This window comes from Tamandua tetradactyla, chromosome 1, assembly GCF_023851605.1.
Source record: "Tamandua tetradactyla isolate mTamTet1 chromosome 1, mTamTet1.pri, whole genome shotgun sequence".
In the NCBI taxonomy this organism is placed as follows: domain Eukaryota; kingdom Metazoa; phylum Chordata; class Mammalia; order Pilosa; family Myrmecophagidae; genus Tamandua; species Tamandua tetradactyla.
The window spans coordinates 107,967,193-107,994,177 of NC_135327.1; the positions used below are offsets into that span (position 1 = coordinate 107,967,193).

General features: G+C 34.4%; 1 protein-coding gene and 2 pseudogenes across 1 annotated transcript in view; all 3 read left to right on the forward strand.

Annotated features, from left to right (window-relative positions):
• CRPPA (CDP-L-ribitol pyrophosphorylase A) overlaps nucleotides 1–26,985 on the forward strand; it is a 368,112-nt gene that overhangs the window by 144,568 nt on the left and 196,559 nt on the right. The window contains exon 6 of the mRNA XM_077157926.1: nucleotides 22,665–22,759. Within this exon, the coding sequence (XP_077014041.1) occupies nucleotides 22,665–22,759 (95 nt within the window). The remainder of the gene's footprint in view (nucleotides 1–22,664; nucleotides 22,760–26,985) is intronic.
• LOC143678916 (zinc finger protein 667-like) lies at nucleotides 4,120–9,212 on the forward strand (annotated as a pseudogene).
• LOC143678929 (uncharacterized) lies at nucleotides 9,288–13,333 on the forward strand (annotated as a pseudogene).

The window sequence follows — 26,985 nt, forward strand, 5'->3', positions numbered from 1 at the left end:
TCAGAAAACAAAAACATTTTTTTTTTTTTGCTTTTTAAAATATTCTAATTGAGAAATCTTCACACACATACATGATGTACGATCAGTAACTCACCATATCATCACATAGTCGTGTATTCATCACCATGATCAGTTTTAGAACATTTACATCACTGTAGAAAAAGAAATAAAAAGTAAAAGGAAAAACTCATACATCCCATACCCCTTACTTCTCCCTTTCATTGGCCACTAGCACTTCAATCTACCCATTTTTTTTACCCCGTATCCCCCACTATTATTTATTTTTTTATCCTTATTTTTTTTACTCATCTGTTCATACCCTGGATAAAAAGAGCATCAGACACAAGATTCACAATCACACGTCACATAGTAAAAGCTATATAGTTATACAGTCATCTTCAAGAATCAAAGCTACTGGAACACAGTTCAACAGTTTCAGGTACTCCCTCCAGCCACTCTAATACACCATAAACTAAAAAGGAATATCTATATAATGCATAAGAATAACCTCCCTCCAGGATAACCGCTTGACTCTGTTAGAAATCTCTCAGCCACTGAAACTTTATTAACAAAACATTCTTAACATTACTTTTTATAAGGCCTATAGTTGGATTTGATTATTGTTCTATATTGTTTCCTCTGAGTGAAATTTAAAACAAATTTTTCTAGGAAGTCATGTGGTTAATTGGTGACAAGACACAGAGCTGACTGATAAGTTTGCAAACATCCACTTAACAAAGAAGTATTGTGCTTTTGCCACATAATTGGTTCTGCATGCTCAGACCTACCCAAACTATTAAGTGCTTACTTTTCTAGATTTTATATAAGCCATACAAATAGTTCCCAAACTACACTTGATCCAATATGCTGACCATATCTGGGCAAAAAAATCAATCTTCTAAAATTTTCTAAGAAGCTCAAGTTCCTATGGAATTTCTGCATTAAAGTTTACATTTATTTTCTGCCATCGTCCATCAGATCTTTTAAAACATTCTGTTTTGTGCCTAAAAACTGTTTAAAAAATAATTTTATTTTATTCTTTCCTGGTTATGATTGTACAAGTCCAAGCTTATGCTATAAAAAGATTCATGGTGCCGCTTTACATATGGTGATTTATATAAAAATGGAAAAACAAAATAGTCAAAATTGCAAGTGATTTCTGTTTTAACCATCTTTCAAACCCATATTAATGTTCATATAAATATCCATGTCTTTTTACAAACATTAAATAATACTTTCTATCTGTTAAACACATTTCATTTTAAAGGAAATAATTGATTTGTCTGAAATAATGTCTATTATAGGTTCAAAAATTTAGATTTTTTTTTTAGGAATACATTTTTCTTGAATGTTAGCAGTACAGGTGGATTTTTTTTTAGTTTTAAGTATTTATGAGTGGTCAAGTGATAATTTCCATAAGGCTTTTTTGTTTTTTTTTAATATATTTTTGTGGTTGTTAAGTATGCTAAGAGGAAAGCAGTTGAATTTTTTTATGCTTATACATTGAGAGAAGCTGAATATACTTTTCAATTGAGTCTGACTAAAAGGAGCAAAATAAAATCATATATGAGTAAAATTAGTTCATTTTTCTTGAGAATTAAGAAGACTTATGCTAGTGTTGTTTCATGCATATGAAGAGAGAAATGCCTTAATTTCTCAGTGATCTTTAACTTCTTTACTTAAAATCATGGCATTGAAAGTGCAAAATCTTTTTGTGTCAAGTTGAAATATGAGCAACTTTAAATCAGGTTTTCTCTGTCTACAACTGGACAATGTTCTGCATCTGTGGCATGTTCTCATCAGATTTTTCTTGTTAATGTAATGGCACCATATATGTTATTAACCATGCCTTTTTGGACAATTCACAGTGACAGCAAATGGACAATTCACAGTGACAGCTAAGATTTACTTAGAAATGTTAAATTTTGATGATTTGTCTTTTGACTATGATACTTCATTTTCCAAATTTTCACATTAATATAACTTGTTTGTGCATAATATAGTTTTTGTTCTTCACTCTCTTGAAAATAGTACTGTGACTGTATCTTATGTGGATTTGTAAGGACATTTGCGTCAAGCTTTAATTAATAAGAATAGGAAGACTGCAATACGATTTAATAGTGCTTTGGTTTTCTTGGAATCTTACTGTAAAAAAAAATCTCAATGGGCAAGTTAAATGTTTGGGTCAAGATTAGGGAAAGTAGAGTTTACTTTTTTGTTTAATTTTATAATTTCCTTCACTTGTTATTAGTAAAATAGTAATTCAAGCTGAAGCAAGTAACCCTGTCTTGTTCAAGTTTTCTAAGGTCACAGTGAGGTATTAAGCAACTGGCTAAATAAGATTTGATAACAGACAAAGCCAGCTAGTTATACTTCACTCTGATGTAGGTAGAAGAAAATCCAGAAATGACCCTTATGCCCAAAGCAATAGTATAGTACATTTTGTTAATGAGTCAGTAACCTTTGAAAATTGCCTTTCTTGTAAATTTATTTCTCAACTGTCTGAGAAAGAATATATGCATTGAAAGGCAAAAAAAAAAAAAATACAGCATCTTTACTTGGAAAATAGTTAATATGTACACATGTAAAAACGTGCAGAAGACAAGATGTCACATGTCTGCTCTTGCTTCTAGTTTTAAGGTAGGAAACTTCATCCTGTATTCAATGACTCATTTAAAAATGTGGTTAAGATCTGATAATATAAGACATCTTAAAAAAAATCTGCTTATATATCACTGCCCTCTAGTTGAAACATGCACAGTTAACAATAGAGTTAGTGTCTCTGAAGCCCATCTTGACCATTTTTAAGTTGGTATGCATATCTAGCATCTGGTTTCCTTACAGGTCTTTGTTTACAGTCCCTGTTGTCCACTTGTCCTGCAATCATAGCTTCTTGGCCGCTTTTCTTTTATTTTACTGCTTGTCTTCACTTTTCCCCCTGTTCTGAGAGTTTTCTCTTTAAAGCTGTTCAGAGAAACCTTAGGCATCTTTCTGTCGATGATACTGGACCAGGTACTTTAAGGTTCAACAATGTTGAGTGTCTTCAGTGCCACTTTAAAATATTTTGTCTGCCTTCTTATTGCTCAAATAACATTCTACTCTTTTTTGGAATGGTGCTTTCCAGATAAATGTTGGCATCATAATGGAGTCACACTGGAAAACTTGTTTTTTAATCTGAAAGCTGTATCAAAAATGCATAACATTCAGGAAGAGCTGTGCATTTACTTACTATTAAAAACATTTCACTTTACAAAAATATCTATTGTGTCAGACAAAAAATAGACTCAAGGATTTTTTGATGAAGGAACTCAGTGGAAGAGGGGAAGATAATGTTCACACTTTGAACAGATGAGAGCATGTGACATCCTTTGGATTTATACATTATTTACGTAAGACCACTAAAACTAGCTCAAGAAGTCAACAGTGGACATTGAGACCCAATAGAAGAATATCATGGTGCTGAATGCTTCTGTGATGTTTACGTTCTGGTGTGAACTTGGCCATAGTAATGATGCCCTGTTGTCTCTGCACAGGCAAGCACTGGCCTGACCATTGCTGCAGTGGCTGGCTGATAAACCAGAAGGCTGATGTATTAAATCATCAGTCAATTGATTGCATCTGTGGCTGATTACATCCACAGTCAGGAAGTGTTTCCTCACCAATGAGATAATCCAGTCAGCTGAAGGCTTTTAAGGAAGAAGACAGACATTTTTTACTGCTTCTTCCATCAACAAGCCTCTCCTGTGGAGTTCCCTGTGGAGTTCTTCTAGACCCTTGATTGAAGCTGCTAACTTCACAGCCTGCGCTGTGGTTTTAACTTTTCCATTCTCAAGCTTATGTGAGACACCTTTATAAATCTCACATTTACAGCTATCTCCTGTTGGTTTTGCTTCTCTAAAGAACCCTAACTAATACAACTTCCAAGAAAATTGAAGGCAGGTCTCTGGATTGTTTGTCCACTTGCTTATGGAAGTAGCCTAGTATTTAGGTTTATTTGTCTCTCCTGCATAGTAATTGAAAGTTCATAGTAAAGTACAATCCCATCTGAGTACTCATAAGTCTCTGGTGATGCTGGATTTATAGAGACATATTTCCAGATTCTTCTGGCTCCTCATTAACATGACAGAAGGTTTGTCATATGGTAAAATGAAGCTGTATACATTAGAAATTTCATATTAGTGTTTTATGGATTTAAATAAAAAGATGCCAAATTGCATCTATTTTCTAACCCATGAAGGAAGACTATATACTTTATGTGCACCAAGAAATCCAATGCTCAAGAAAAGAAGAGGAGCTTTTGAAAGATGAGCATATTTTCTCCTTATTCATAAATGTTCAGATTTATACATTATAACTGCTATTGACTGTGAAGAACTTAATTTAGAATAACTGGGATTGAACATTTATGAAAACACATTGTATATGAATACATGTGGTTAAACCTTGTATCTCACCAATAATGACTAAGTTTTGCATGGCAAAGAGTATTCAACCAGAGGATTGAAAGCACTGAATAAATTCCATTGTGCTTACAATTTGATTGAAACATGAGAGAGTTTCAAAGGAGTCTGACAGATGGAGATGCATTAGATTCAAAACTTTGACATTGAAGATATTATGCTAGGCGTTCTTTGATGTACCCTCCAGGGAAGATGGCTGGAATTCTGATAGCATTCTTGTTTCTCTGTCACCATCAATTCCTTGAAGAACAAATACATACAGAGTCAGAGGAGCATCTTCTTGAAAGAGGCTCCATGCATTTTCTTATTTTCTTCACTTGGAACCCGTAGTACATAGCTAAAGTATTGAAGACTCCTAAATAAAAAGACAACTGAGCTTCTGAGAGGTTGTTTCCTTCTCTGTTAATATCCATATATGCTTCAATGAATGATTTGTTTTGCTATGTGGAAACTGTTGTTTTCTGTAGTATATTGTGGACAGGGAAGGAGACAAGACATTTATGTTTTAACTTCTGAGTACCCAAGCATCTTATTTGGGGTTCTGTCATAGAGTAATCTTAACTCATACCTGATTAAGATGAGTATGTAGATGAGCGAGCTTCTTAGTATGATTTGTGATGATTTTGAAATTTAAGTTCGGTTGTCCTTACTATTTTGGTATACTATAGATAATGTTGTTCTTTTAGATTAAGCAGCTGTTGACCAAAATATGGTTTTATTTGTGATTAGAGAATTATATAACAAGTGTTTCATTGATTCTAAGATGTGATTTGTAAGAAGCAATATTATTTGTATGTACCAATAAGATAGGAAAAAAAAATTGCCAAATAAACTACTGTGTAACACTTTATTTTCATTTGGAAGTTTTACCTGGCATATGAAAATACAGGATAATTTAAACCCACACAGGAAAACTTAAATAGATGCTAGTGCTGAGATAACACAAATAGATATTGGATTATCTGACAAAAACAATAAAGCTGTGATCATAAGAACGCTACAGTAAGGGGAAACACTCTTGAAATGAAAGATAGAATGTCTCAACAAAAAAATAGAAAATATAAAGAAGGATAAATGGAAATTTGAGGATTGAACAAAAACAGTAAATATTTACTGGATAGGCTTAACAGCATAACACAGATGACAAAAAAGTGGTAGTGATCTTGAAAATAGACTGATAAAAAATTTTTCAGTGTGGATGACAGTGTGAAAAAGTGAATAAAAACAAATAAAAAACCTCAGCACTTGTGGAACAGTAACAAAAGGGCTAACATTTGGGTCATCTGTTTCTGAGAAGAAGAGGAAAAAGAGTGAATCACAAAAAAGGATGAAAACTTCCTAAACTTGGCAAAGGCATAAATCTACAGATTCAACAATTCCAGTGAACCCCAACAAAATAAACCAAGGAAATCTGCACTTAGGCACCTCATAATCGAATTTAAGTAAACATGAACCAAATAGCCAGAAGGAAATGATTCATTAGTTATGATGGGCCAGTAATTTGAATGACTGAAGATTTCTTATCAGAAACCAAGGAGGCCAGAAGAAAGTAGAAAAAGATTTTTTTCTTAGTTTATTTTTTTGTTTTTATTTTTTAATTGATGAACCAAAACAACATACAAACATGAACATTTTTAACATATGAACATTCCATATTTGGTGTACAATCAATGACTTACAATATCATCACATAGTTGTGCATTCATCACCATGGTCATTTCCCAGAACACTTGCATCACTCCAGAAAAAGAAATAAAAAGAAATAAAAAGAAAAAAAGAAAAAACTAATACATGCGTTACCCCTCACCCCACCCTTTCATTGACCACTGGTATTTTCTTCTACCCAATATATTTTAACCTTTGTTTCCCCTATTTTTTTCTATATACCACTTCCTTTCATTGATCACTTGTATTCAGTCTACTCAATTTGTTTTAACGTTTGTTCCCTTTATTATTTATATATTTTTAATTCATATTTTTTACTCATCTGTCCATACCATAGATAAAAGGAGCATCAGACACAAGGATTTCAAATTACATAGTCACACTGAGAAAGCTATATCATTATACATTTATCTTCAAGAAACATGGCTACTGGAACACAGCTCTACAGTTTCAGGCACTTCCCTCTAGCCTCTCTAATACACGTTAAACTAAAAAGGAGATGTATGTATAATGTGTAAGAATAACCTTCAGGATAACCTCTTGACTCTGTTTGAAATGTCTCAGCAGCTGACACGTTATTTTGTCTCCTTTCTCTTTTTCCCCTTTCAGTCGAGAAAGTTTTATCAGTCCCTGGGGATGCTGAGTCCCAGCTCATTCTAGGATTTCTATCCCAAGTTGCCAGGGAGGTTTACATCCCTGAGAAAAAGATGCTTAAAGTCCTGAAAAAAAGAATAAAAAAACCCTATTAACCCAGTATTTTCAATCCAGTTTAAATACCCTTTAGGAACAAGCATGAAATAATCTCATTCTCAGGTGAAGAGAAACCAAGAGAATCCATTGCCGGAATATGTCCTTTAAAAGAATGGCTAAAGAAAGCTCTTTAGATAGAAGGGAAATGATGATATAAAAAATCTGGGATCAATAGAAAATGAAGGAAGAGCAACAGAATTAATAAATATCTGAGTAAATGGAATAGACCTATAATCTTGGCTTTTTAAAACTATAATTGACAGTTCAAAGCAAAAATGATAACATTATCTGTTGATATTTTCTTTGTATTGAGATAACGTAGAAAACAATGTAAGTGGGTGAGGAAGTTACGTGGTGACACAATTTATGTTTTTCACTTACAGTGGTGAAATATTGATTGTATGTAGAGTGTAACAGATTAGATATGTATAATGTAGCGCCTAGAAAAATCACTGAGAATTATATGAAGATATATATTAAAAATGTAAGAAATAAAATTTTAAAAAGGTTTAAATAAACCAAAAGAAGGTAAGAAAGGTGAAACAGGAACAGAAAATAGGAGAAAACACAAAACAAATATTAGTTGACCTAAACCTATCACTTCAGTAATTATATTAATTGTGAATGGTTTCCAGTACATCAAATTAAAGATGAGGACTTTCAGAATGGATAATAAAATATGTCCCAACTATATGCTATCTATAAGAGATAGATTTCCAATATAATGATATAAGTAGATTAAAAACAAATGGGTAACTGTGCAGCTGCAATTGTGGGCATTGTGGGGTCAGGTCCTGGAGGCCAGAGTGCTGAATTCCTTGGAGGAAATTATTTTGTGGACAAGAATCGTGCTTCGCAAATTTGGCATGTGTGGCTAGATGCCATCAGCATGACAAACTAGAGGATGAACATAATTCAGCTTCCTGGAGCAATCAGTTTTACTTGAGGAATAGGAAGAAAAAAGCCATGCCCCTTCACCTATCTGTACTCTGCCTTGTTCCAAATATGGAGGAGCTTCAAGGGGGAGGAGAGAAAGCCTGCTGCATGGGAGGAACCCAAGTCTAAGGCACCAGAGACATTTGGAGATGTGGCCATCTACTTCTCCCAGGAGGAGTGGGAGTGGCTGAGCCCCATTCATAAGGACTTCTATGAAGATGTCATGTTGGAGAACTACCGGAACTTGGTCTCACTTGGATTTTCTCTTCGGAGGCCAAATGTGATCACTGTATTGGAGAAAGAGAAGGCTACCTGAATGGTGGGGCCAGTGAGAAGGCACTGAGGCCCTGGCTTCATTTTTCTAGCACAGAAAAACAGAAACATTTAATTTGTTGATGTCTTTCAGACTCATGGTCTAAGTTTGAGAATAAGAAATTACCTCCAAATCAATTCAACAAATCTGGGTAAAGTATTCAGCAGAAACCAATTTCTGCACAACAATTTCCCACAGGAAAAAGGGCCTGCAAAAGAAGTTCAGTCTTAATAAAATTGAAGAAAGGGCATTCATAGAAGAAATGTTTAAAATGTAATGATTGTGGGAAAATCTTTGGTGGAAACTTATCTCTAAAACTTCATCAGAACTTTCATACTGAAGAGAAGTCTCATGAGTGCAGTTATTGTGGAAAAGCCTTCATATGAAACTTATCCCTTGTTCTTCATCAAATAATTCATTCAGCAAAGAAGAGCCATGAATGTGATAAATGTGGAAAGCTTCAATCAAAGAACAACACTTATTCTACATGAGAAAATTCATGATGAAAATAAACCTTTGACTGTGAGATGCCAATGAGTCAGGGCCCATTTCTTAGTACACACCACAAAATTCCCATTGTTGAGAAGGTCCACCAGTATAGAAAATGTGGGAAAGCCTTCAATCTAATGTCATCCTTTTTGCTTCATAAGATAATTCATAATGGAAAGAAAATCCATTAATGCAATAAATGTGGGAGAGGCTTCAATGAGAAATCAGTCCTTGTTATATATAAAAGAATTCATAGAGGAAAGAAAACTCAGGATATTGAGAAAGTCTTAAGTAAGACTCAACAGCAGAGAAGTCACATGTTAGAGTCCTTACAAATGTAGAAAATCCTTTGGTAGAATTTCATCCCTTATGCTTTATCAGAGAGGCCACACTTTAGAGAAACTCTATAAATGTGATAAATGTAAGGAGGTCTTCAGACTGCTTTCAACCGTTTTTCTACATCTAAGAATTCATAATGATAAGAAACAATACAAATGTGGGCAGGCCATGGTGGCTCAGCAGGCAAGAATGCTCGCCTGCCATGCCAGAGGACCCGGGTTTGATTCCTGGAGCCTACCCATGTAAAAAAAAAAAAAAAAAAAAAAAAAAAAAAGAAACAATACAAATGTAATAAATGTGTGAAGGTCTGTAATTGGCATTTGTTCCTTATTCAACATCAGAAAATTCATACAAAGAAAAGGAAACTCTTTGGATGTAAGGAATGGGGGGAAGATGTCTTCTGGAGTTGCAAACTGTAAAATACATCAGAACGTTCATTTTGGGGAGGAACCTTTCAAATGCAATAAATGTAATAAAATTTTTGGCTGCCAATCATCTCTTATTGAACATCGGAAAATTCATACTGGAGGAAAACCCTATCAGTGTGAGAAATGTGGGAAGGCCTTTGGTCACTGACTATCCCTTACTCAACGTTGGAGAATTCATACCGAAGCTAGACCTTATGAAAGTGACCAGTGTGGGAAGGCTTTCAGCCAGAGTGCATATCTTGCCCAACATGAAAGAATTCACACTGGAGAAAAACCATATATATGCAAAACATGTGGGAATCCTTTAGTCAGTCCACATCCCTTATTCTGCATGAAAGAAGTCATCCTGGAGAGAAGCCCTATGAATGTAATGAATATGGGGAGGCATTAGGCAGTGGCTCAGACCTTATTCGACATCAGAGAAGTCATTCTTCAGAGAAACCCTATGAATGTAGTAAATGCAGAAAGGCATATAATCAGAGCTCATCCCTTATTTGATATCAGAATACACATTCTGAAGAAAAAGTCTAAGATTGTTTCAAATCTGAAAAGTGAAGGGTGATAACTACCAAAGAAGCAGCAACAGAGGGTTTGAAAAATGTGTTTGTCTGTAGCACATTTTGTATATATGGGATCATTTAATGATAAATGGTTCCATTTTGAAAGCCAAAGAGCAAAAGTTATTTGTGACTTTTGACCTGAGGATTTGAAGTCAACTGAGGCAGTGACCTTATCACAGGTCTTTAGTTTCAAAGCAACAAGCTCAGAGAATTGGATCAGTTTCCATGATGGAAGACCATTCTTCATTTCATAAGATTCACGATATTCTACTTTCTGTGCAGTTTTAAAGATACTTCTTTAGTCATATGCAACAAAATGGAATTGTGAAGTCTATTTTGTGGACAACCTTTGAACCTGATTTAAGCTCTTATGAAGAAAGAGTCAGGGTCTATTCTTCAGAATTAGAACTATCAAATGTAAGGGAATTCCTGGTCAGCAGGGTGTCACTTCCTGCTGCAAAAACTTGGGGGTGATAATAAAGAACAATTTTTAAGCAGATGAAGATGTCACTAATAATGGTGTGGAGCAATAGTCATTACTCTATGGGCTACGGGCTCCATGGATCTGAAGATCTATGATTTTCGTGGTGTGGAAATCTAGCTGGCTGAGACAGGCCATTTGGAAAGGAAACAGGATTTGCTGAAGAATGAGAAACTTCAGTGCAGGGTGAAAACTAATTCAGTTATTACTTCATTTTAAAGTAAATTTTCTAAATTTATGTGAGTGAACATCGGTATTTTCATGTAAGGGCATTGGCGTGGAATAAATGAATTATAAAATGAAAAAAACACAACAGATGGGTAAAATCATATATACTATGCACTTATTAATCAAAATAAAGCTAGAGTGGTTATTTTAATATCAGACATAGGAGACTTCAGAACATCAAAAATTATCTAAGATAGAGATATTACTTAATAATAAAAGGGTCAATTCACCAAAAAGGCATAACAGTCCCAAATATGTATGCATCTAACCAGTTCATCAAAATACACTTAGTAAAAACTGAAGGAAACAAAAAGAGAAATAGAGAATCCGAAATCATAGGTAGAGACTTAAACACTTCTCTCTTAGTATTCAATAAAAGGTCAGCAAGGATATAAATTGAACAGTACCATCAATCAACTTGATCTAACTGACATTTATATAGCACTCCATTCAAGTGCACCCGGAACTTTCTCTAAGACAAATTATATCCTGCATAATAAAGTAAACATTAAAAATTTCAAAAGAATTGAAATTATGCAAAGTGTGTTCTCTGACCATAATGAATTAAGCTAAGAAATCAATAAAAGGATGATAACAAATCTTCAAACATTTGAAAATTAAACAACATACCTTTCAATAACCTATGGGTCATTGAAGAAGTCTTGAGGGAAATTAGAAAATATTTTTTACTGAAATAAAATAAAATACAATATATCAAAATTTGTAGAATGCTGCTAAAACAGTAGAGGGAAATTTATGGCATTAATTACTTGTATTAAAATGAAGAAAGGGGTAGTACCGTAGTGACTCAGTGGCAGAGTTCTTACCTGCCATGCCGGAGACCTGGGTTAAATTCCCAGTGCCTGCCCATGTTAAAAAAAAAAAGAAAATTTTCAAATCAATGATGTAAGTTTCCACCTTGAAAAAAACTAGAAAAAGAGGAACAAAATAAACCCAAAGAAGGAAAGATAACCAGAAAGAAAAGTTAAGAGCGAAAATCAAGGAAATTATAACCAAAAATATTAGTAAAAATAAAACTAAAGCTGGCTCTTTTAAAATATTGACACAATTGATAAACTATAGTAAGACTGATGAAAAAAGAGAAAAGGTTCTTAATATTAGTAATGAAAGAGGTGGTGTCATTACAGATCCTTTAAGCCTTAACATTATGATAAGAGAATATGACAACTCTACACACTTAAACTGACAATTTTCATGAAATGGATCAATCCTGTGGAACTACAAAGTACAAATTATCAAATTTTACGTAATGTGAATCAGATAACCTTAGTAGTTTTAATTATTAAAGAAATTGAATTCATGTTTAAAAAACCTCCAGAAGAAGACATTTTCATGTCCAAATAGTTTCACTCCTGAATATTACTAGATGTTTAAAGATGAAATAACACTCATTTACATAACTTCCAGAAGTAAGAAGAGGATACTTTTTCTACCAGTTTCCTGAGGCCACTATTACCTTTAACACACAAATTGAACAAAGATCTTACAAGAAATATTACTAATGAAAATAATATTGGCAAATCAAATTAAAACTGGTTGAAATACCACCACACACCTATCAGAATGGTTAAAATAAAAAATACTGACAGTATCAAGTGCTGTTGAATATGTAGAGCAAATAGAACTGCCATGTATTAATGGTGAGAATGTAAAATGGTACAGCTGCACTCGAACATAGTTTTACAGTTTCTTATAAAATTGAACAGATGCTTACCATATGATCCAATGAGCTCATTCCTGGGCATTTACCCTAGAGAAATTAATATATATGTTCATATAGCAAACTGTATGCAGTTGTTTATAGCAGCTCTTGTCATAATTATTGAAAACTGTAAACAATCCAAATATCCTTCAATAGGTGAATTGGTAAACAAAATGTGGTACATCCATACAATGGAATGCTATTCAGACTTAACAAATTAATGAACACACAAATAAGTTAGGCGAATTCCAAAGAAATTACACTGAGTAGTAGAAGCTGGTCTCAAAAGATTATATTTTGATTCCATTCAATTGACATTTTGTATATTGTTGTGGTGGTTACACAAATCTGTTTTATGTATTAAAGTTCTTGGAATCAATCACACACACACACACACACACACACAAAGAATAGAGAGAGAGAGGGAAAGAAGGGCTTATTGGCCACCTGTCAGGAAGTATGGCAAGATGCCACCCTTGTTTCAGAGATCTCTTACAGAGGAAACGTGGGTGTTTTAATCAATGAAATATGTGATTAAATACTGACATTTGCCAATTATTACTTTGAAACGGCGAAAGAGCATTTATTCTCCCTGTCCCCCAGTAATGTCATTTTTTTCTTATATTCTTACATGCTTCACATTTGGAAGGCAAAAGTGTGTACTGGAAACTGCATAGAATCCTGGTTACTCCATAAGTGTGTGAGAATATAATTTCACTTCAATGAAATAGGTAGAAAAACTTGTAAATTGGATGCTGAGTTGGGAAATTGACTATATTGTTTTTAGATCCTGGCAATATGTAGACTCTAGAATAGGCTCCTATGTTTGAATCCTGGCTCCTCAGCTTACTAGCTGTGTGATTCTAAGGGAATTGTTGAAATCCTCTTCTGTAAAGAGAACCTAATAATTGTGCTTGCTTCAGAAGATTTTGGTTAGGATTTAATGAGTTAATATATATTTACTATAATGAAGAATAATATTACTTGTTAGTTATCCAGTAACAAGTAATCCAATAATTTGGTTAAGTTGCTGTATACCTCAATTCTTTTTTACTTAAAGAAGGTTAATAATATTTACTAACTACCTATTAATAACATTGCATTGATTAATTAGAATTTAAAGTCCTCTATAAAGTAAGTTTTTAAAGTTTATAGCCTTTTAAATAAAAGCATTTTGCTTTTATTGTTGCTATTTCATGTTTTTAGTATTTTTTCTCTTGTTGCAAGTTAATTTTAAAAATTCCCTCTATTGTTTTAATGATATTTTATATCTCTCTGTGATGTATTTGAAATCTTATTTTGTCCTTTGATAATTTCAGAATGAATAGAAGAAATACAGATGAGATGAACTGTATACTTCCAGATATATTTTCTTTTGTTTTTTCCTTAAATATTTTAAAATCATTTATTGTAAAATAAGCCACAGATGGAGAAAACCAAGCCAAACCAAATCATAGCTTAAAAAATGATATGCATATCTGGTAATATAACTCAGATCAAGATGTACAACTTTGCCACCCACCCAGAAACCCTTTCCTGTACCTTTTCTCAATTATGACCTCTTCCTTCTCAAAAGTAATAGACATTCTAATTTTATAGCAATCATCCTCAAATTTCTTTAGAACCTTATTGTTCAGATGTGTATCCTTCAACACTGTAGTTTACTCATGATCATTTTTTAAATGACAGTTTAAATGTCATTTAATTTATATGTTCACTATCATATTATTTTTCTTACAATTTATCTTTTATAGAACCCAGCCAATTTGGTCTGTAGATTGTCTCCTAATTTGGATTTTATGAGTGCATAGTGTTTTGTATGTTTATGTATGTTTTTCCGTCCTCTACAAATTGAGAGGTGGATCCAGAGCTTGATTAGTCTTAGTTTCGTCTTTAAGGCAAGACTAAATGTGGCAGGTTTTTTCATCAGGAGATTCCTAATGTCTAGTTATCTTTTATTTTATCATGTACAGATATTTTAATTCACTGGGATTGCAAAATCATGATATCCTAATTGTATCAATTGGTTTTTATATATTGGATGAGATACTTTCACACAAAACACTTTCCTTAATCTACTATTTTGTTGCCCAATGGTATAGTTCATATAGGAAAGAAATAATTTTTCATTATTTTTGTCAGTTTTCAACTTAATGAACTGATAGCTTATCTTCTAAAAGCACAGATTATTATGATTTATTATAAATTAAATAATTTGATAGATTTTTTATTCAGTGCAATTATTATTTAAGTTCATTTTTTACTCTTAAAGTATTATGTGTTATGTTTAAATTTGTCTCACTTCTAACTTAGTCTGCATTTCTGAAATAATTTTTTTCCTTTTAGTTAATAATTCTTTCTTGAGTTCTGGTACCTAATTTCTGATACCAGAATTATAATTTACACAGCTAAACTATATTGTTTTTTCATGTCTTGTATCATTACCTTAATGTCTTGTAGCCGAGTTTGGAATACTAAGTTACAGTTCTGACCACTTGGATAGACATATCTTTCTGACATCCTTTCATTGTTCGTAGAGGTGTTATTCTGCTTCTTATTCTTTTTTTCATCTTCTAATAACTATTTATGGAATTTCACACTGATGCTTTTTCCATTGCTCATTTTTTGTGCTAAATTGATTTTCTTGACTCTTCAGAAGGAAACAGTTTCAGGATAGCCCTCTTCTATTGTTTTCTTATAGTGTCTATAAAAATGGCAGCTTAGTACTGAGATTTCCTGGTCCTGTTCCCTTCTCCCACTTCAATGTGGGCCTCCTCTTTCTTTTGACTTAATTATCTCTGTCCTGTTTAATTTTGATTAAATTTCAGTTTCTCCTCTGGTTGAACTCTGTGCTAGAAGAGGACCCTGACATGCCAATTTTGAGAATACTCAGTTCCTTAGTTCCATCACATTTAACCAAATGCTCTCTTCAGTGACCCCACACAAGGCTATTTGAGTGAGTAAAACCTTTCCAGTTACATCTGCTGTTTTCAAGTTGCCCTACTCTGATTTTTGGTGAATATGTATCTTGGCTAATTTGGGATCCTGCTAATACCAGGTTGGTCAGACACCCCATTACTTTACTTTTCTTCTATTTCTTCCTGCTCCGATATTGTTATATCAGGTCTTGCATCTTTTTTTGGTTCTTTGTCTTAATTTGGCTGTATTTTGGGTGTTATGAAGATACTTGTAAGCTGTTTGTTGGAAATGCTGTTCATGTCTGTTTGAATTTTCTTTCTAGTTGTTCTATTTTTATGTGGGAATTCTTGTAGATTAAAAGCTGTGCCTGTACTGCGGTGGCCACCTTTCTAGAATTCCTTTTTCTTCTATTTTTAATGAAATTGTTTTCTAAGCATTTATATTGAATAGTGTGCAAATTAATTGAAGTTTTCTATTTAAAACTTTCTGTTAATCATGTCATCTTTATATGCAGAATTTATGTTCTTACTTCCATATGGGAGCAAGTAACTGTATATTTATGTATAGCTATATATTATCAAATGGAATTAAGGAGAAAATGTGTGTGTGTGTGTGTGTTGCATTAAGGTTCAGAAAAATATGATTCTGAAATTTTGCTAAAGCTTAGTAAACTTGGAAGTGATAGTTTTAAGGCAGATCTTATTCTTTATTTTTTTTTCCTTTAGAGAATGTAGATTTAAGAGAAATATTTTAGATAGGTTTTTTGATAGTTATACTTATGTTTTTATATTTAAAGTTATTTAGTTTGAAAGAAAGTGGCCACATAATTTTATTCCTTTCTCTGAAATTGACTTTTCTGGTATAATTTCTAGGTCTCTCTTCCTAGATATTTAGTTTCTTCCTTATATTCAGGTTTAAAAAAAATACTATTCTGCATTCTGTTTTAGAGAATTAGACAATCTTTTTAATTTAATGATATTAATATTTATTCTACAAGATGAAGTGCAGGAATGTGTCTTATTCATGACTGTAGCATAGAGACTTTATTGGTGCCCTGCGCCAAAGCTTATGAGCGGTGGTGTGAAATTATAATTTGAGAAGTGTAGAAATTTGGGACCTTGTGGGAGAGAAAGGCAAATTAATAATATAATACAATGTAAAAACTATGATAAAAATTAATTCAATATGCTGAATACTGTTTGAGTGAAAATATGGGTTAGGGTGCTTACTTCACGCAGGTATAGTTTAGACAGCTCAGGTTAACAAATCATGATTATGTGACTTTGGGCAATTTATATAACCTCTGTGAGACTCTGCTCATCTATAAAATGGCGAGAATTACCCTTATTCCTTGTTTGTGTGTGTGTGTGATTTTTAAGTAAAATAATGTATGTAAGTGTCTATTCCAGTAAACAACAAAGATGGTATTAGACCTTACCAGTGTGGATTGAGTGCTAAATAATCAGAACATATTCACTGATATCAGAATGATTGCGGCCTCTAAGGAACTGGCCTGGCTTTATTGGTACTAACTAACTCCCTGAACATCAGCCCCATGATTGACCTCTTTAGGGTTTCAGTACATGTAGATTTGTTTCCTTTTCTGAAACCCTACGCTGTAGGGCCTTTCCCCAGGATCTTTCACACTCAGTAGTGTAGTGATTGTGTCCGGATATAAGGAGAACACTGGGTATGTGCATATGCATGCATGAGAAAACTCTTCATGTATCAGAATTAAAGGTTTGCAGATGTGGGGTGTATTGTAGTTTAAAAAATCTTACCTCCCTGATGTTTTCCCCCACACCCATCAAAATACATCAAAACACTGGTCTATGTTCATTAAAGTAGATGATACTTATGGATGTCCTTATTGAAGAATTAGACAAGGAAGTAAAATGGCACCGCAGGCAGGGAAAGCATGTACATTAGTCCAAAGATCGTGTATTCAGGGAGCTGCAGGTTGTGTGGTCCAGCTGAAGAGTGAGGTGTGAGGCCCGGGATTGTCGGTAATCATGTATTGCCTCATATGGCATAAAGAAGTTGGGAATCCTGTGAAGAATTTATGAATATTAGTTCAGTAAAGTAAAATCAAGTTGCACATTATTTATTATTGGCCTATTTATTAATTACTTACAATTGTGCACAAAACTTGACTGCTTAGAAGTTCTCAGACATGGGGATAAGGTATTAACTGATAATATTGGACTTAATGATTACAGTTTTTTTTTTTAATGAAACTTGTAGACTTCAAGTCATGTTCCTGTTTGAATTTTCTCTCCATCAAGCCATGTTGAGCTGTGTGTCATTTAGATTCTTTAGATGAGTGAAATGTTATTCAGTGTAAATCAGAAAAGATAAATTAAAATGCTTTTATGGGGGGCTACCCTGCTGACATTTTATTTCACAATATTTCATTATGTGCTATGAGGTATTTATATAGGAATCTTTTAAAAATAAAATCTTAAAAATTGGGTAATGTTTAAAACTAAAATTCAGAGGCTATTATATTAATATGACATTGACAGATTAGATATTATTTAAAATTGGTTTCAATGTTTTTTTAATTTTTCCTTAGGTCTATTTTGGGAGAGAAAAATGACTAGATTCTGTGTTAGAGTTTTTAGTATTCTGGGAAGTAAAATGATTTTATGGTCTGCCTAGTGTTGTTTTTGCTTTTATTTTAACCTCAAAATTTCTAAGAAGTGCTTTATTAATAGTTAGAATGGCAGATTAAAAATCCTAGTATTTCATTTTTGTTTTGATTTCATCATTATCTCCAAGGAAATTATTAAATGCTTTGTTTACTTTGAAAAAAAAATGAACATGATTAATCATATTATGTTTGAAAAGAGTTTTGTTCTTCAGGAAAAAAATAATTTTAAATATGTTGTGTATCTCCCTCCCTCCCCAGGATAGATTGAAAGATATGTTAGTCAGTGTTCTCCAGAGAAACAGAACAGAAAGGATATATGAGATTTATTATAGGAAAATATCTAATGCTACCATCGTGGCTGGCAAGTCTGAATTCCATAGGAAAGGCTGCAAGCTGTTGTATAAACTCTGACAAAAGGCTGCAAGCTGCTGTAAACTCTGAATTCTCCAGGGGAAATGTGCTGTCTGGAATAGAGGAAAAGAAATGACCTTTTCTGGCTTCTAAAAGCCTCAGTTTTGGCTTTTAAGGCCTCCAACTGTTTGGATGAGGAGATTCCCCACATTGCTGAGGGCAGTCTCCTCTTTTGATTATTGATGGCAAGCAGCAGTGGATGCAATCTACTGATTATTAATGCAACTCCATCTGCAAAATACCTTTGCAGTAGCAGTTAGGCCTGTGCCTAATCAAACAACTGAGCAGCACAACCTAGCTAAGTTAACACATGAAATTGTCCATCACAGGGTTGTTAGTGTAACTGTGGTTTTGAGGATGTTCAGTTTATTTGAACCCTATTCCTATAGTGTCATTCTGTCCTATTCTGGACCTCTAGATATCAGTGCATAGAACAAGTATACTCATTGCTACTGTCTCTTTTGATGAAGATCTTAACATTAATGTAAATTAACATTCCATTTCACTTTAGGAGTAGAGAGATCAGTAGATTATCAGTGCTTGGTTGTGGAATTATTAATAGCAGTCAACTTCAGCATTGACCCAGGGGACAGACTAAGATATAAGCAATGAAAGAACCAGAGAATATTCATTTTAGTTTTAGAGGAATTCAAGGGTAAAAACATAGGACTGTTACTCAAGATGTGTAATCCATTTTATACATGATAACTGCATATTTTGGTGAAGCTTTGAAATTTGCAAAAAAGGTTAGTGGATTAAGTTGATATGGATTGTTTACCAAATCCTGAACTATTAAGACCATGAGGGACATTTGAAGTTGGAGATGTTATATTAGTCAGGATTCTCCAGGGAAACACAATGAACAGGATGGATATATACAGATTATAAAAATTGTATAAAATTTAATAATTACATATATATTTAAATATTATGAGATTTATTATAGGAATGGGCCATTTGGCCAAGGGATCGGCTTGTCTGAATTACGTAAGGCACACCACAAATTGGGAGCTGTTGTGAATGAAGGGTTTGATTAATTCCCCTGGAGAAACTGGCTGGCTGAAATAGAGATGGAAATTCTCCTTTTTGACTGCTGAAATTCTCAGTTCTCCCTTGATAGCCTTTAACTGATTGGAGGAGACTTCTCTCATTGCTGAAGGTGATCTCCTTTGCTGGTTTTAGATGTCATCAGCCACAGCTGCAGTTACCTGACTAAGTCCATGAAATGCCCTCACAGTAATGATCAGAACAGTATTTCATTGACCAAAACCTGGATACCATAACCTAACCAAGATGACATATGAACTTACCCATGACAGATGTGTATTAAGAATCTTAATTTCTATTCTTGTCTAGTGACTACTACTACCACAATAATTCTGTCAATATTTATTATTTACTTGTGCCTGGCACCATACGCAACTTTATACCTATTAACATATTTAATACTCATTAAAATCCCATAATGTCAGGTCTTTTATTGTTTCTATATCTCCTGCCTTTCTTTTAGATATATTTATAAACTTCTTACAGAAAATTTGACTTTGCATAGAAATTGATCTTTGGTCTGTCTCTCTTCTTATTTTACACACGGGTCTTGAATATACTACTTTTAGCATTTGTTCAGAATATGAATTGAATTTGTATAAAATTTAAAAGTTATATTTGCCTCAATTATTTCACAAGTATTATTGAATGCCTATGAAGTTCCTTATCTGTTATTGATAAATATAGATTGCATTTCCTTTTCTGATAAGTGTTTTACAATGTTAGGGAAGGCATGGATAAACTGTAAAACCCTTATAAGCCAGACAGATGGGAGTAGCAGTTGGGTGGATTTCAGTTTCTTTAATAGTTTTATATCAGAAATATTGAATTTCCTGACTGTGTAATGGGTGACTCAATACATCTTTCTCACTAAGCTCACAATCTTTCAACTACCACAGTTGAGGAAGAGAGTGTGAAAACAGCAAAATTATCCCAAAAGAGTTTTTAAATTGGGTGGGTGGGATTAATTAGCTATGGTAGGCAATTTTTGTTTTAGAGCGGAAACCTTTTATAATGTCCACGTTATGGAAAGTCAGTCCATTTACTAAACGGAGGTTTTCGAACTGCTTCCACAATAACTACTTCTGAAGCTTCATGGAAACAACAGACTAGAATTTTGTTGGGTGGGTTTTAGGCATATGTATTTGAACATATGAAAGCTGTTAAAATAATGCAGTTTAGGATCTCACAACTTTATTGTGCGATTCATGAATCAGACAGCAACCCATTCAGAAAGGAGAAGAGAATTCCACTGAGGGAGTGTAAAGGAGGAGCTTATATAGGGCAAATGGGGAAGCAGGTGAGGAAGCGTTCTGATTGGCTGACAGTATGTTTCTGGGTCTTTTACAGTGAGGAGCAGATAAATATTGATCACTATAGTGTGCTTGTCCATACTGATAAGCTGTTTCTACTGGACCAAAACTGCTTTTATCATCAGGTGGTGTTTATAAGTAACCCTAAAGGGTGTATTTCATTTGTTCAGAAAGCCCCTGCAGGTCAGTTGATTTTGTCTTCTGGAAAAGCTCTTCCCAGAAAGGTGCTTTCTGCTGGCAATGCCCAATGAAGGCGGGCATTTTATTTTACCTAACAGAAGAAATAACATCAATCTTACCCACTTTTTCAGAGAATAAGAAAAGAGAGAGCACTTCCAAATTCATTATGTCAGGACAGGAAATATAAGGTTAGCATACATAATTATATTTTTTATATATTAACAAGTAAATGAAATTAAATATATCAATTTATGGTAGCATGAAAAACCACATATATAGGTATAAATCTAAAGAAAACTGTAGAAGGACTCTATACTGAAGACTACAGAGTGTTATTGAAACTAAGAAAGACCTCAAATGGAGTATAATAAATGGGGCTTGATATTTTCTCCCAAATCCCATCAGATTTTTGTGAGTGTGTGTGGAAATTGATTGTTAAATTTGTATGGCAATGCAAAGATTCCTAAATGAAATAATTTTATATTTAAAATATCTGAAACATGGCATAAGAAAAATGCCTGTCAGATTTTTAATTGCTTCATTTTATTTGTTTTTCAGTTTTGGAGGATGGTAGTAATGGGCCCATTATAAATTATCTTATTACTATTGATTTATGTTATGTTGAGTCTGGAATTATATAAAGAAGGATTTATGATGAAACAATAAAGGAGAAATCCACAGCATATATCATGTTTTATTTTTAAAAATTGTTCTTAATTTTATGTATTATTTTACAAATATGCCAAAATGATTGTGGTATCATCACATTAATTGTTGTATTTAGTAAATTATATTGTATTTACACATTAAAATTTTTGATCATTATAATTTATTATTTTGCATGAAACATTTGGAAAACCAACTGGTGTTTTGCCGGGATATTGCAAGCCCAGATTTCTCTACATATTTAATTCCACTCTGCAAATATTTGAATTAGCTTTATTCTCAAAATCCATGCTTGTGTGATATTATCCTCTGATTAAGACTTGCGTATCTTGTATGCAAGACAGCAAGGGATCCCCTGGTCTCACCCACTGCGAGTAACACCTTATTGTTCACTACTACATCATTTCATCGTTTTCAAGTAATTCTCTTGTCTCTTGGTGATAATGTTTTCATGTCCATACTTTTCTGACCTCAATACATTTTAAAATTTTGTTTCTTTGTCTTATCTGTCTTAATGTCTTCTAAAAATCAAACAATCTCAAATGAGCATTTTGTATTTGAAGAGAACCCATTTAATTATTTTCATTGTGGTAATAGTCCATCAAGCAGAAATTTAATTGTATTGAAGTGATTAAATTTAAAGAAATGCCAAGGAAAATACCACAGTTAGCTAGAGCATAAGGTAGCACAGTCAGTGTGCCCATAGGAGACATCCAGTTGTCTATAAGAAGAATTTGCCTGGAGGTGGGATTCTAGGAGGCTTTTAGTAAATGCGGAAGGGTTGAATTGGTGAGCCAAATAGTTGTCACCTCACTTAATTACTTCCTTCCCAATATGTCCTGTTATTGCTTATTCTGTAGTTTGCTCAATGGCCAGGTTACCAACTCACAAGATGTTTAATACCTGATTATGATTTGGGTGGTGAAAAGAGGCAAGGGCATCACCGTGAGCAGGCCAGGCTGGTCCTCTTGGCCTGAAGTCAAGAGCTCACTGTCTTTGTTCAGTCGTTTTGAACAACCTGTGAATGTAGGTTTAGCATACTAGAACTTTGTTCTGTGTTCTGTTTGAAACTTAAAATTCTTATTTTTTTCTTTTTATCTCAGAAAGGATTTCACAACAGATTTGTGTAGTTACAGTCACAAAAAAAGATGAAGAACTTACAGGTCTTCTTGAAGAAATGCTAACAAATGAAATAGATGTAAGTATTCAAAGACTGAATTTTATAAATATTATTATCTTTATAGTATAAAGATATCTTCCTTGAGAAAGGCATAAACAATTATTTAAACCTATTTTTTAAAAAATGATTTTGACTTGAAATCCTTTGGTTTGCAAATACCTATGAAAAAATATACTTCACCCCCTTCTCTATTTCTCTTCTTGTTTTTCTTCCCATCTCCAGGCCAACTTCTATAGTTCCTTTAAGATTTAGAGTCAGCCTGACTTTCTTTTTTTTTCCCCAGCATGGACAAGTTTTATTGGCAGATGGTGAAAGAGGGTTAGAAAAGGATCTGGGAATGGCTCTTCTCTAAGGGAGGGCCCTGTTACTGGTCCCTGGGGAGGGAGCTCTCAACTGGACTGTTGAGCCTCTGGGCCCCATATGCTCTGAAAAACACCTTCTGGGCTGGAAGGCACCTCACTGTACAGGGCAAAAGGGAACAGCACACTGGAAGGAGAATGAGCTGTGCCTTTCCCCCTGGCTGCTTGGGTCCTGTCAGTTGTTCACTTAGATCCTTCAAGAGGAAGACTTGATAGCTTGGAGTAGTGGTACTAGGGTTCTGAGCTACCTAACTCTCCTCATGCCTTGTTTCTTTTTCCCCAAGTGATTAGCCAGATTGGGCCTTGTTAGTGGCCCAGCTCAACCCAAAATGAGTAGTCCCCATAGCATTTTAGCCACGTTTGTGGACTGCAGGCCCTCAGAAGCTGCTGAGATCACTGTGGGCTCTATCTAACCAAAAAGGCCATTTCTAGACTCATGGAAATTGGCCTAAGATGCAGACATTGGAGCTACTGCCCCTGATACATGGGCTTTCTAGACTAAGACTGGCATTATCTTTAGGGCTGTAGTGCCCAGCACATGCTAGATGCTTAGCAAAATTTGTTGAATAGATGAATAAAAGAGAGATTGAGGAGGGAGGGTGGGAGGGATGGAGGGATACATATGGTGGTAAGAGATAGGACAATCATGATATTAAAGAGGTGAATATATGCGCCTTTATTTTTCCCCTTTTCTGAATTGAGCAACTTTACAGCTAAATTTGTATTTAATATAGGGCCAAGGAGATAGAAGAAGCAGTAATAAGTGTGAGAGATTCTGTAGGCATTATTTACAACTCTTTTACCACCAAGGCCCTTTATTATTTTATTTTTATATGACCATGTTTGGAAATATTTTGTTTTCCCATCTGATTTTATTACATTATAATTACTTTTCTTGTTTATATAAAAACATGTAACTGCCAATCATAGCTTATGATCAATATTTGATGACTTGTCAGCAACATACTTGATATAATTCTAGTCAAAAGCAGAAAGAAAATGTTCATTTTAGTTAACTTTAATTTTAACATGATAGCACAGTAGGAGGAGAATAGGCTCTGACATCACGCTGTCTGGGCTTGGTTGTTGGCTTTACTGCCTGATTTCCTCCTCTGTGAATTGAAAATAATAATGTCTACATTGTAGAGTTGTTGGGAGGGTTGAATAAAATAATACATTTAAAGTGCCTAAAAATCAATACTGTATTAAATACATGCACTGTTTCCTGAAATATGTACAATGGTATGAACCATAGTCTCTGGGATAAGGTCCTAGAGTCTAAGATTTTAAACAAGCTCCATCAGGTGGTTTTGATGGCAGTTTGTACCAAATTCTACCAGTAGCATATGGAGCAACAGTTCAAAGCTGGAAAGATCACAGCCATCTCAGCTGTCTCCTAGGCAGAAAATTATAGTATTATTTTCTGTATTTCTTTTATCCACCAACTTTCTAGGCATTTCCCTCCATTACTGCAAATTTTAGTACTTTGTCTGCTTTTTGTCTCGTCTATTTAAGAATCTCCCCATGAGTTCCAATTTCACTCCTGTATCTGGCAGAATATTTATGTGGAGGCAGCCTCTCCTGTGTGACCCACCGATGTACCCCTCTACCTTAGAAACAGTGTTCTAACCTTGATTAAGCTCATTCATGCCTTATTTAATCATGCAGATGCCAGTAAGAGAGGACACTGAAGCAGTGTTTCTGGGACTTTGTCCCTCAACCAACTCTAGTTTTGGAAAGCTGGTTTCTGTGTATTGCTGAGAACTGAACTGTTGGATTCTGTGTGGCTAATTCCTTGATTGGTCTTCCCATAATTTGACAGATCCTGTAGGAGTCTGTTTAGTTATAATTATTATGTTAATTCACTTATTGTTGCTTTTTTCATGTATCGTTTTAGGAATGGAATGATATAGGATTTAGGGGTGCACTCAAAGGTATATTCCTGTCCCAACTCTGCCTTCATCCTCAGGGTTACATTGCTCACATGTGTAATTTATTCATCACCCTGGTCCTTTAGTTCTTTGTCTTTTTCATTTACTGTGAACTTTATTTTTCAGTGTGCTTCATCTACCTACCTTTGGGTCCACTTTGGATCTTGCCATCATTTTAACCATGCTGCAAAATAAATATGAAGTCTGTTTCTCACCTTCTGGCTGCCATCCTTTTATCACTTCATATCTTTTATTCACATATTTACTACATATGTTTCAATCTTCTCTCTCCTTTTTAGCCTCTTTTTATGTACATCCTTCCATATCTGCCTTAGACTCCATGATCCATCACTTTAATCACTCTTTTACTAGTATCTTCAACTCCGCTGTCCTTCCACTACACCCATTTAGTAAAACTCCATCCATGAATCAGTCTAACTTTCACTTCACTGAGCCCATACTCAATTTTCAAACTGGTGGAGAAAATTATACAACAATGCAGATTGTTGCCAATAAAAAATGCTGGTCCCCTTGCTCTAATGAGCACTAAATGTTTTAAAGCAACCATAGCATGATTTCATAGCCAGTGCCCCATTCTCCTCAGTGGATATTTTAAACTTCTCACTGTCCTCACACATATATTGGGGCCCAGAAGCAGGCCTCTGACTGTTGGCAGAGCCACGTCAGAATAACCTTGGAGGCACAGCCCCTTGGTCTCCTGTGAAATGAGGTCCAGCCTATATGCACCTTATCTAATCCGGCTTACTGTGAGAAAGTTCTGCCTCTGCCATTTCAGGCAGGTTAGTGCTCACTCTGCTCTCAAGGATGCTGACTCTGGAGCCCAAAGAGAGCTATATAGAAAACATTCTGATAAGTAATAAACAGTTCCTGGGACCAAACTTTGTAGCTTTGCAGGCATGACAGATATTTAAAATAATCTTGCTTTGTTACACTCCCTAAAGCAGTTCCCATATAAGAGCACAATAAATATGTGCATGTCAGTTTATTCGGGACTCTTGCTCCTGATGACCTTGAGTCCCCTGACCCCACTTAACTAACTTTTTGTGTCTGTCATTTCTTAATCCTGCATGGTGCCCCTTCTTCTCCCTTGTTCCCTAGGGAAATCCTGCCAACACATGTAACCCAGGGTTTCTGTTGACAGTTTGGGCTGGAAAATTCTTTGCTATGGTAGGGTATTCTATAAATTGTGGGATGTTTAGCTGCATTCTTGGACAATTGCGGCAACCAAAAATATCTCCAGACATTGCTAAATGCCACCTGGGATGGGGCAAAATCACTGGCTAGTTGAGAACCACTGGTTTATCCCTACCACTTTTCCCTTTACCTTAGCTATGGTCTTATCTCCAACCTAACTGAGTAATTATAAACTTCATATGGGAATGTCCCTATCTTCCTGACACCAAACCTTTGAACAATCTTGCACCTGTAGCCATTCTTTTATTAAAACTCATCCCTTCCCTGAACTTGAATTCCCTTCCCTCCTCTTTTCCCATTCCTTCTCCCTTCCTTCAGCATTCTAAAATATTCACGTTCCTTTCATTTAAACAACAGCAAAACAAAACAGAACAAACAAAAACCTCTCTAAATCCAAGTTTACTCTGTAGCCGATCTTCTTTAGAATAACCTACCTTCACACTCCTCAGTATATTGCAATCTGACTTCTACCCAACTCTTCCATTAGAACTTTTCTGTAGGTCCTTGGTGATCTCCCTTTTGAGAAATCCACAGGATATTTATCAATACTTACCTTATTTGATTTATTGCAGAACTTGACTCTCTTGTCTAATGCTTTCTTCTAGAGAGAATCTAAATGCATTTGTTCCATTAACATTTTGCTCTATCTTTTTTGGGATTCCTCTTCTCAGTTTCTTCTGCAGGTTTCCATTTATATGTTCTAGGTTCTGTGCATAGGTAAATGGATTTCTCTGAAATA